The following is a 12,246-nucleotide window of genomic DNA, read 5'->3' as shown; positions in this document are numbered from 1 at the left end:
ATTCTTGGTGGTGGTGTAGTGCTGAGGCTCATAGAATAACGGAGAAATCCTCATTTGCTCTAAGTTTCTATTAGCTTAATTCTGAGTATTTGACCTGAATTTCCAATTAGGTAAGATGCTCCGTACCTAGAATCAGAGTTAACCTGAGCCCAATTATGATAATAGAAACCGAAGTAATTTCCAATTGTGTATTTGGATTCATCAGCCAGACCGGGCACAATCTGACAACGTTTGCTTTAGAAAGCCCTTCAATTTCTGGAGATGAAATAGAACCTCAGACGTGTAGGAACTGCTGGAAGACAACGCTGAACAGCGAGAGGAATCCACCATCCCTGAAGAACATCCTGTGGGACACGAGTTTCGCTCCAGTAACTGGATGGAGCCGCAGGACGGTGCAGCCGTGCCCCAGGGAAAGAAGGGGGAGAACAATTATGCAGCAATTGTTGACTTTGCCCTCCCACCCCCCCTTTTCTTTTTTTCTTCTTTTCACCCAACTGAAGTTAAGCTGTTGAACATTCAGGTGCAGCTGGGTAGCATCATTAGCCCTAGAGCATGCAGCACTGGTCATCTCCTCATTCAAAAATGAATCCACGGCAGAGTGAGGATAGGGAGGGGGGTTCGAGCCCCCTGCAGCACCTCGCGCAGCTCTGGTGCCTGAGAGAGAAGAGGTGTGGGAGCTGTGCCCCGGGGAAGAGGGAGGGGAGACGGGGGCAAGGGAAAAGTGCAACAACTGGCGCCAGAAGCCAGCTGTGGGCTTGCGCTCCCTCGCGCTATATGGCGAATTCTTTCTCTAGCTTCAGTTACATGTAGCTGTTTGTCTCCCTCATCAGCTCAGGCCTGTTTCTACACGTCTTTCCAGCAGAAACTATCCATCAACATCATGGCCGAGCAACACGTACTTATTACATTTAATGTAACAATAGAAAACCGAGAATGCAAATTAGTGGGAAATCAGGTTGCCCTACAGCTGCTGCATCAGATCGTGAGCTCCCTCTTGACCTGTGGCAAACAGAAGCCAATTCAGAAGACTTGATCTGCGAGAGGTTAGCCTAAGCGAGGACAGCTGGCTTTTGCTGTGGGATGCGGAGGCCACTCGAACTGTTGCTGTGACTCCGATATTATGTCTGAATCTGAAATTCACACATATTATCTGTCAATGACAAATACCAGCTTGAAAATGCCAGCTCTGTACCTTGGTTCACAGTAGTTCTTAGCAACATATTCCAGTAAAATGAAAAAAAGAGAGGAGAATGGCAGCAGTTGAATGAGTTTTTACCCCGACACACAGGCCTGGCGTGGCTTTATCCAAGCAGCCCTTCCGCAGCTGAAACCACCGTCCCACTGCCACCGACTTCTCTCCAGCTGTTCAGAAGATCTATACGATGGCCCCTTGCTTATTTTACCCACTGCCTTTAGGGCACCGCCCGAGCCTGGTCCCTGCACACAAACACTGCTCGAGGGAAGAGCCCGCGCTCCCCGCTGCTGGGATACAATACCAGCAATACCCCGTCTGCCTGCAGAATGCAGGAGATGTTCTCCTGCAGAGGAGGAGCCTTGACCAACTGCTATAGCACTCCTAAACCACAGCGGACTTAAGGCTTTTATTAGTACCTAATTTGGCAGGTTACAGACCTGATCTCTGTGACTCAGCAAATACTGTAAAACATGACTTGCATTTTGTTACAAGGGAGCAAGAAGAGGTTTCACAACTTCTCCCAGAAAGAATCACGGTAATGGGCTGTTACTGGTTCTCAGGGCTTACGCGGATGCTCTTCTCAACAACTGGCTGGCAGCCACGTGCCAAATATCGAGAGCCTGCAGAAGCGCACGCTGCTTCCGAAATCAGCAGGACTGGGGAAGGTGTAAAATGGTGTTTCCTTCTCACCACTTTTGCCAGCGCTCATTTTAGTTGTGGTTTTTTTTTTTTTGAAATGGCAGAAAGCCTCCTCCACTGCTACCTCCTGCCCCTACAACCCCGCACTGTGTGTGTGTGGGGGGTGGGGGTGGCTTTCCCTTCCTCTCTAAACTATCCCTGCTACCTCAAACTTCCTCGGGAGCAAGCCCTGCTTTGCAGCAAAATGCACTCAGGCAGCCCAGATCTCTTCCAAGAAAGCCTATCAGTCCAGGAGGGCCAGAGACTGCGCTCTAGTCTGACACTTCTCTTTGGGACAGACCTTTAGACTTTCCCTCTTGAACGAAGTGAAAATGGCAGCAGTGCCCACACCGACCTTGTGCGTGAAGGCAGCCTGCTAAACCTGATCGGAGCAGAGGCTTTTGGCTAGAGTTTCCCCGTACCATCAGGAACCTGCCAGCAGCACTCGGATCAGCAGACCCTTCTCTAACCAGGAATCTCTCTCGCTCTACTGTTACCGGTCTCTGCCGTCCTGCTTAGTCACCCCTCAGCTCCTCTGCTCTGAAAAAGATTTTCATCGTGAACATATTTCTCTTATCCCTCACCATTGCCAGGTTTCCCGATAACAATTTCAAGCATCAGAAACCCGCTGTTCAATTCTCTGCAGTTTTGCCCTCGGCAGAAGCGAGGGGGGTGTAAGGGGTGTTCCAGGGAGCCAGCCCCCCGCTGGGAGGCAGGAAGAGACACAGAAACCTAAGCACCACCCCCGCCGCCTTCTTTTTCAAACCGGTCACTACAAAGCAGAAGCAACAGAACAGCTCCGTACCCCGCCTCCATCTTTCATCCTTTCATAAGGAGCTTTTGCTTCTCTCAGGTGCATTTGTGCTCTGTGGTGCATCAGAAACTCAGGTTTCTTCTGAAGCCAGATCTAAGGATCCACTTGTAAAACCACGTTTAAATTGTCAGGATAGAAATTTCTATCAACGGGGGTTTTCTGGGTGAAAACATGCCCCATACAACAAACAAAAAAAAACACCAAAAAACCAAGAAAACACCGCAGCATTATGGTGTATCTCACACCATGACAATAAGAATCACCTCCTCAAAACAAGCACCTTAAATAGTTAAATTCACTACTTGCAAGTACACAGAGATTAAAAAACAAATAATACAAATGCATACTGTTACTACCTTTAAATGAACAGTGTGTTTATACTGTTATTGTACAATAATGAAGCAAATACTTGTAGAACAACATTAAGACATCAGATGTTACATTTTTGAAAATGTTATCTTTAAATAATACATGTTTCCAAACCCCAGCGTCCTCACACGCTGAGACGAGGACCACACTCATTTGTTAGGCCGGATTTTACAGATCTTTTTCCAGCCCTCGCTGCCTTTCAGATAGTTTTAATTCTGTTGAGCAGTTTGCTTCTCTGATGAGGGTCATAAGTCATAGCCAATAAAAACAAGGCAGACTGATTCGTGAGTTTATATTTAATAAATAATCTTTTTATTTAAAAATATGTTCTCATTTATTCACAGTTTCAAGTCTGAAAAAGATAATACTATTCTTGATCAATTCAAACACAGCTAAACCCACTTCTGGGATAAGTGAAGTCCCAGTGATGGCTAATAATTGCAAGAACCTTGCATCAAAGCTCGGAAGGCACACAGTTTTGTGCAGGACAGGAACTGTAAGAAAAGTAGCGTGTCCACACATTCAGCAGAACTTGCCTTGTACAACTTCAGTTCATGTTACTAGTTCACGTGTTCCAATGAAGCTTTGCTTACAAAGTACATCTCATTAAATATCAAACCAGAGCAACTGTGAGATTACATTTTTATGCAAAACGTTTATATCACTGCAAAGCCCATTACCTGTAAGAGAAAAATCATTAATTTCTCCAACGTAAGGAATTGTTATGTTTATATGCAGAACCCCAATTTGGCGTTTCAAACAAAGAAACACCAGAAACAGAGCCGTTACAGAGTTCTCACAGGATAAAAGGGAATTCCTGTTCTTTCCCAGATGAACAGTGTAACAATGCCGGCAATATTATCACCTTCAATAAATACAAACATCAGATGGGAAAAAATACCAGTGATCCCCAAGGCAAGGCACTGTTCCTGCTGGTTTGCAGCGTCTCAGTCACTGAATTTCTCCATTACTGGCCTCACTACTTGGAGTCAGCTGCTCCAGCAAATTTAAGATTACCTCTATCCGTTCTAGCAGCGTCATACTTTTGTTAGCAGTTGCACGCAACAGCAGGGAGTAAACTTGCTTGTTTGTTTTAAGAACAGCTTCTTCTTCATTAATGCCCCTAAAAGGAAAACAGATAATACAAACTATTAACCTGACCACAGTATTTTATTCTGCAAATTATCAAAACAACTATTAAACAACAACACTGATGACTACTCCTGTGAAACCACACGGCTGGTGTTTTGATTTGAGTCTCTTTTTTCCCTAGTCCCCTTCTCCTGCCATTTTGCAGCGCTGCAGTCACAGCCTCTGTTGATACTGCAGGAGGGATAAGGTGTGCCAAGTTTTATTCGGCTCCACTCTGGCCATTTTACTAACTCATAATCCCGAATCACATCGTAAACCCTCCAAATCCAGATCCCCATGCCAGAACTCCATATTTTTGTCTAAATCGGTGTCTAATCTGATGATGCCAAACGCAGACAGACACCCGAACACGTGGGAGACACCATCTCTTTGCTCCCCGCCATTAGCTCTCCCCTCTTCACAACTATAGGCATCGTTTCCCCATTCAAGTCTGAAGCCCATGATCCAGCCTTGTCCTCTCCAGTTCTAAACGTCTCAGTTATTTCCCTACAATGGATTCTCTTCCACGCTCAATACCTCTGCACAAGAGAGCTTTTCCTCTTTTGCCAGTCTGCAAAGCTCCCACCAATTTTCTCCATTTGACAAATACTGTAAATCACTTATAACACACGTGCTGGGCTCCTGCTCCAGTGCCTCCTCTTTCCCACCCTGCTCTGCTACAGTTAATGGCCAAGACTAATAAACAAGTGACCCAAACTACAAAAGAGAAAAAATAAAAAAGCTGCCATTGATATTATAAAGAAATTAAGTGTGTATATGTGCAAGCAGCAGTCAGTTTAATTGCAAATGCTCCGGGAATTACCAAGAAATGGTGAAGCAGATGAAATTCATAACACTTGGCAGAAATCAGACAGGTTTATTTATTAAACAGAACAGGTAGTCAATAGAAAGCCACTGAAATGCGAAGTATTTCCAGGATAAATTACAAGAATTCCCAGAACAAAGTATTACTTTCAATTACTTCTTTCTTCCCATTTACATAGCCAAGTTCAGTTACGCTTATGCGTTTCACTTTTAGAGGGTAAAACTGATTTCACCCACTTTCATGGCTAGTCTGCAAGTTTCACTATCAAACATTAATTTCACCACACGTTCTCCTGTTGTCTGCCAAAGTGCATCTGAGACCCCGAAATAGCATTTGAGAGCTCCAATTTTCTCCCCTTTCAGCCTGCTATTAGAACAGAAGGCAGCCGGTATCTTCTCCTTCTAACGCAGCAGAACGGAGGAAACGTACACAAGAAGTACACAAGGTACTGGAAAGGTGAAGCAAAAGGTAGTTTTAAGCTTAGCCTCAATACATCGTTGTTTAAAAAAAAGTTTAAGGTGTTATAGCAACGCTCCCACTTCACAGTATTCAAACTGTAACACATTCCCTAAATGGAATCTTCGGTACAAAACCCCACTGGAGAGAGACAATGATGAGAAAGTAAATGGGGGGAAGGAACCCACAAAAGAAAACCCAAGGAGTTCTTTGTTTTACAACACTTACCCATATTACGGGATAACAGAACTAAAACAATTTACTCAGTTACTTGGACATCTACTTGGTTCTGTACAATTTATACTTTAATCCTCTGCATTTCATATCTTCAGATTGCCACCTTGTGGAAGCTCTTTACTTAAAGAGTAAAAGCACGGAACAACGCATCTAAACAAACCACTGCTAAGAAGGACTGGGCTTTCTTCTTGGCTCGTGTTTTTCTATTTGCCAGGCTCCTACTGTCATCAAACGAGTTACTGTGCAGAATGAATTCGTGTCACAGTTACCTTTAGCAAAATAGCACTTGCATCTGCAGTGCTTCCATCTCAAAACCTATTAACACAACTTCCAACAATAAAAGAATTCTCTGGAACTATATACTAGAACTAATGCCACATTTTCATAAATTAACTTTATATAACACTAGAAACAGCAATAATATGCTGCTGCAGCTTCTGCAAACACATTTGCTGCTGAGGGAATAAAAGGTATTTTCTGGATCCCAAAAGCAACACCACACACATTCAAATCTAACCAGGAGAAGCACCAGCAGTGTAAGGAATCCCACTGGCACACCTCATCCCAACAACACTTCAAGGTCAACACAAACAGGAGAAGCCACGTTTGTTCTGAATCCCAGCAGCAAGACAGAAGATTATGTCTTCATTGTATTCCATTAGGCGTTAGAAAATTCTTTAAACACCAGTGAGGATCCTCCCCACTCTATTTACAGCATTACTGATGTGCCTACATTTATTCTCAAGCATTTTGCTTGCTAAACTATGCTGTCACTGACATATTTTATCATCAGGATACATCAAAAGATCAGCAGTACACAGGAGTTTCACCCCCACTAACTTCAAGTGCTCTGTCACAGACAAAGACCAATGTCAGTTAAGATAAAGGACACCATATACACATACCTCATTCTCCGAGCGAACAGTTTGATTAAAAAAAAAAAGCGAGAAGCATGCCAGCAAAATTATGGCAGTACAAGTAAAACTGCTTTGTGTATGAATTTATAACTACAAAGGACATAGGATTTATATCCTCTAAAGGATAAGTTAGATAGCACAGAGCATGATAAAGCATCAGTGACTCGTAACTGTACCCTGCACTTCAGGTGATGATTACAAACTATTTATTTTCCTATTTGAATATAACAACTCAGTCTGACGTTTTTGTCATCGCTCAGTCCTGGCCTGCGATCAGGAAAGAGGAGAGAAAAAAGCTGCCTACACATACTCAGTAAAGATGTTTATTGGTCATTCCCTCCATTACACACAAAAACACAGAAAACTTTCAAGATATAGACGATCAAGGCGTTTCTCGGCTCCTCCTCCACACAGAAAAGTCACCTCCATAAAAGAATAAATATCACACTTTCTTGTGTGCTTAGGAGTACGTGGTTTGTACGTATTTATGGACGAGAATCACATCTACACACACACATCAAGGTTCAACTTACCCAATTTTCTTTTTGGTCGAAGTTAACAATTTAATGGATTGGAGGAGAAGGAATGACATTCTGGACTCAAAAATACTAAGCAGTTTCAATACTTCTTCTTTGTTAAGACCAGTAGAGGAATCATGAGGTGACGTATTCTCAGCGCTACTTTTATCCTTGCTTATCTACAGGAAGAGAAAACCAAAAAACATTTCACTCAACTCCACCGTTTAAACGTACTTCAGTTAAGTCAGACAACCACATTTGTAAGTTCGCTTACTCATTACAGGTGTGGGACCAACGTCACAATTGTTATGACACCCTGTTTATGAGGCGTCAGTAGTTAGCTCGTATCCACACAAAAGTTATGCCAACTGCGTATGATGTATGTATATACTGGAGTATTTAGTTATAAAAATATCAGGAAAATATGGATTTCACTACTCAATCTGTTCCTCAAACTACCAGCAAGGAAGGAACACACATCAGCATATATCACAAGTAATTATTTATTTAGGCATCAAGAACCTATTAACCCTAGCTACAGATAACCTTACACATTTTAGTATTTCAATATTAAATATACTCCATATAGAGATTTGCCATTTATATTGTACGTAAATTCTTAAGTCCTTTAAGAAGACTTTTAAGGGATAATCATAGAATCTTCATGGTTGGAAAGGACCTTTGAGATCATCAAGTCCAACCAAACCACCTACAATCTCTGCCACTAGAGCATGCCCTGAAGTGCCAAATCTAGACATTTCTTAAACACCTCTAGGGACGGTGACTCAACCCCCTCCCTGGGCAGGCTGTTCCAGTGCCTGACCACTCTTTCTGTAAAGTCATTCTTCCTAATATCTAATCTAAACCTCCCCTGCCGCAACTTCAGACCTTTTCCTCTGGTCCTGTCATTATTCACCTGGGAGAAAAGGCCAAACCCCACCTCTCTACACCCTCCTTTCAGGTAGCTGTAGAGGGCTATGAGGTCTCCCTTCAGCCTCCTCCAAGCTAAACATGCCCAGCTCCCTCAGCCTCTCCTCATATGCCCTGGTCTCCAGACCCCTCACCAGCCTGGTCGCTCTCCTCTGGACACGCTCCAGCACCTCAATGTCCCTCTTGTACAGAGGGGCCCAGAACTGAACACAGCACTCGAGGTGAGGCCTCACCAGTGCCGAGTACAGAGGCACCATCACTTCCCTACTCCTGCTGGCCACGCTATTCCTGATACAAGCCAGAATGCTGTTGGCCTTCTTGTCCACCTGGGCACACTGCTGGCTCATGTTAAGCTGGCCGTCCACCAGCACCCCCAGGTCCTTTTCTGCTGGGCAGCTTTCCAGCCGCTCTGCCCCAAGCCTGTAACATTGCTTGGGGCTGTTGTGATCAAAATGCAGGACCCGGCACTTGGCCTTATTAAACCTCATACAGTTGGCCTTGGCCCATCAATCCAGCCTGTCCAGGTCCCTCTGTAGAGCCTTCCTACCCTCAAGCAGATCAACACTCCCAACCTAGTTTGGTGTCATCTGCAAACTTACTGAGAGTGCACTCAATCCCCTCATCCAGATCATTGATAAAGCTATTAAACAAAACCAGCCTCAAAACTGAGCCCTGAGGGACACCACTGGTGACCGGCCGCCAAGAGGATTTCACCCCATTAATCACAACTATCTGGGCACGGCCATCCAGCCAGTTTTTAACCCAGTGAAGAGTACACTTGTCTATGCCATGATTCACCAGCTTCTCCAGGAGAATGCTATGGGGAACGGTGTCAAAGGCCTTACCAAAGTCCAGACAGACAACGTTGACAGCCTTCCCCGCATCCAGAAGGTGGGTCACGTGGTCACAGAAAGATCAGGTTGGTTAAGCAGGACCTCCCTTTCCTAAACCCCTGCTGGCTGGCCCTGATCCCTTGGCTGCCCTGCACTTGCCGTGAGAGCTCACTCAAGATGATCCTCTCCATGATCTTTCCTGGTACCGAGGTCAGGCTGACAGGCCTGTAGTTTCCCAGATCCTCCTTCTGACCCTTCTTGTAGATAATACAGAGTTGCACAGAGCCCCATTCACTCAGTCAGTCAGTCTGTATCCATCCATATACAAACATGTTTTAATCCATTTCTGGATCGTGTTCTAGAGTAATTTTTTTTATCAACTTCCACTTAAGAGGATAGAAGAGAACTGCAATAGGTTCAAACCCTGTCCACACTATTTAAGCAATTAGCTCTACTGAAAACTAACTAATTGGTATCTTAATTGCCAAATGACCAGTTTTATGTGAATGCAATAGATACAAGGGAGCAGGTAATTGCACCACTTGACTGTTGTTTACCTGTTCACTTTCTGCCACAAGCTCCTTTCTGATGAGCTGGAATGCACCCTTGGTTTTCACCATTATATCCAGGGCCCCAGACAAAGTCTTTAATTTCCCAGCACTGCTGTTCTGACCTAAAAAAAAGTAAAAAGCAGGACACAAACGGGTTACATTACAGATTGCACTTTTTCTTCCATCCAAAGACTTCAAGAGAAGTGCATACTGTTCTAGTCAGCTAAAACTACTAAGATAAAAATGACTCTTCTCTCTTGGAGAAAATTCTGGTCTGAGGAACAGATTACTCCTGCTCTCATATACAAAGTTACCTAAAAATGAAGTTAAATGGGTCATGGTAGTTTGGAAAAGCTGTTGTAGTAATACAGAGCTAGACTTACTTGCCATCTGGAATTCTGCAAATGCCACTCTTTCCAGCTGCACACGAAGGAACTCACAGGGCGCATCCTTCAAGAGTTGGAAGAGTCGTACTGCTTTACTGTAATGAAGATCAGCAAGTACACGGTGTTGCTTCCTCAAATGTTCATCACCAACCTGCACCCAAAGTAAGGTACATCATAAATCCCAGACAGTCGGTATGCTCGTGAAGTAACCATTAGAAAAAACCTGCCTATGTTGGTACACAAGGTACCAACAATCATTCCCCTGCTCACTTCATAATGGTTCATCTAAAAATGTCTGCATGTGTCTAGAATACATCACCAGCCAGCTGTCTTTAAAGCTAGTATAATTTCATAACTAATGCTAACAAATTCACACCAACTAGAACTAAGTTAAGCATAAAGAAAAATAATTTAGAAAAAAAAATAATCAGAAAGCGACATGCAAGTCTACCCTAAGGCTTTAATAAATCATATGCTTGTGTTCTAGCAGAAGGCCGTCTGGCTTAAGCATCAGAAGGGTGGCTTGGATGCAAAACCAAACCAAAGAAAACAGTTATCATCAATGGCTTCTGTGCTGAAAGCACGGAACTACTCAGAATAGACAGAACCATAGAACTCAATACATTCTATAAAGGACAGACTGCTCTTAAAAGCAGCATTATATTTCACAATGATTTGCAAATAAGCCACCTCATATTTCTTTGGTCAAATCATTTAAATAAATATATCCCAACGACGGGTAGAAGGATGATTATCAATCTCCACACATACTGAACATCTTAAGTATGGAACCTATACAGAAAACCAAACCAGTCTGTACAGATACCTGGTTTCTCAGGCAACTGTGATACATCGAAGCAAGCCTGTGGTGGATGGTTGCAGCCCGATATTGGCAGAGAGGCTGACGTGCAGACACTGTATCAACATCACAATATTTCAAGGACTTCATCATGGCTTCACTAACTTCCTTCTCTATCTACAAGATAAAACAAGATGTAGCGTGATTATTTTAAAACTAGAACACCACTATGTGCAAGTGTAAGGGTTAAATCTCTATTTGTGGCACTACAGAACTATCTTTTCATTAAGCAAAGCCTTAAACTGTAAAATGTTCAGTCACTTGACTTTTTATATGAACTACTTCCCAAATTCTTCAATCAGATGAAGGTTTACAAGTTACTCTAACATCAGTTTTGCTCACTGTTTAGTTTTTCAGAAAGACAATAGCTTATTTTTTCAGGTGTTGTCACAAATGCTCTTTTTTACCTGTTCCTGAGCCTTTCTAGATAATGGAGCGTAATCCTGCTGTAGAGTCGCCATAGTGAAATACGTAGTAGACAGCTCCCAGTTCACAGAATCCCAAACAGCTGGATGCACATCTCTCTTACCTAGTGACCTTAATGCCTTCAGATAGTAGTCAATAGCCTATGGATTATAAAAAAAAAAAAAAAAAAAAAAAAGTACACATACATGGTCCTGCTTAAGTTTATAGCAACTAGAAATTAATTCCCTTTACTCATTCTCCAGGAGGCATTCCAAAGTAATTTGTCTGAGCCTTCTTCAGTATTTTCCTTACACCCATTTTGGTCATAACTTTGCTGGTGACCACACATTTTTATCTCCCTTTTATGTGGTATTGCAGTCTGTTAAACATCAAGATCTGAATGTTGCAGCACTTATATCAGAGCAATGGAATCAAACCTCAACAATAATACTGAAGCCTATACAGCAAGGATCAGGATAAAAAAAAAAAAAGGACAGGTTTCTCAAGTTATTTCATCAAGACTCACAGATATTTACAGAGCTATTTATAAATATTCTACGGTAAAAGGCGTATTAAGGTATGGGCCATTCTAAAAATAGTATGATGTTACCTTATTATAATAAAGGGCCTCTTCTGGGGAAAACTCTCTTTTGAAGTCACCTTCAGCTGCACAGTGTGCTTGAGCACAAATTCGCATGAGTCTTCCCGTGTTGCAGAGCAGAAGGGCAGCATTGGTTGCATCGTCAATGGACTCAAAATTCTGAATTCCTTCTTCAAAGCAAGAGAAGCTTTTCTTCCAGAGTTGCTGCTCTGTCGTTGATACATTTTTACTCACTAGGGATAAGACACAAGGCTTACCATCTCATTCAAAGTCTTGAAAGGTACTGAACAAACGTTTCCATTATGTTCTTTTTCTTGTAAATAACTTTTTAGAATTTAAGGGTGGTTAAGACTCAATTAATGGGAAATACTCTTAAGAAAACCTCAAATGAATGAAAATCTTAATACTTAAGTGCACTATTACACATATTATACTTTCAAAAGAATTGTAGTAACATGACACACAAAAACCAGCGGAAATTAACAGAATAAAACACAGATTTTTTTTTTCTTCCCCTCAGAGTAATCTTCAGAGTATTGC

At 42.6% G+C, this 12,246-nt stretch overlaps 1 protein-coding gene across 1 annotated transcript in view; it reads right to left on the bottom strand.

The window, feature by feature from the left end:
• Positions 1 to 1,934: 1,934 nt before the first annotated feature.
• EDRF1 (erythroid differentiation regulatory factor 1) overlaps positions 1,935 to 12,246 on the bottom strand; it is a 28,043-nt gene continuing 17,731 nt past the window's right edge. Inside the window, exons 19-25 of the mRNA XM_074591956.1 lie at positions 11,716 to 11,939; positions 11,108 to 11,266; positions 10,668 to 10,817; positions 9,839 to 9,992; positions 9,462 to 9,577; positions 7,157 to 7,320; positions 1,935 to 4,179 (exon numbers count right to left, since the gene is read on the bottom strand). Coding sequence (XP_074448057.1) covers positions 4,008 to 4,179; positions 7,157 to 7,320; positions 9,462 to 9,577; positions 9,839 to 9,992; positions 10,668 to 10,817; positions 11,108 to 11,266; positions 11,716 to 11,939 — 1,139 coding nt within the window. The 3' untranslated portion in view covers positions 1,935 to 4,007. The remainder of the gene's footprint in view (positions 4,180 to 7,156; positions 7,321 to 9,461; positions 9,578 to 9,838; positions 9,993 to 10,667; positions 10,818 to 11,107; positions 11,267 to 11,715; positions 11,940 to 12,246) is intronic.

Source organism: Larus michahellis, chromosome 6 (assembly GCF_964199755.1).
Source record: "Larus michahellis chromosome 6, bLarMic1.1, whole genome shotgun sequence".
NCBI classification, from domain to species: Eukaryota; Metazoa; Chordata; class Aves; order Charadriiformes; family Laridae; genus Larus; species Larus michahellis.
The sequence above is the reverse complement of the archived record's forward strand: the minus strand, read 5'-3'. Positions and strand labels throughout refer to the sequence as shown.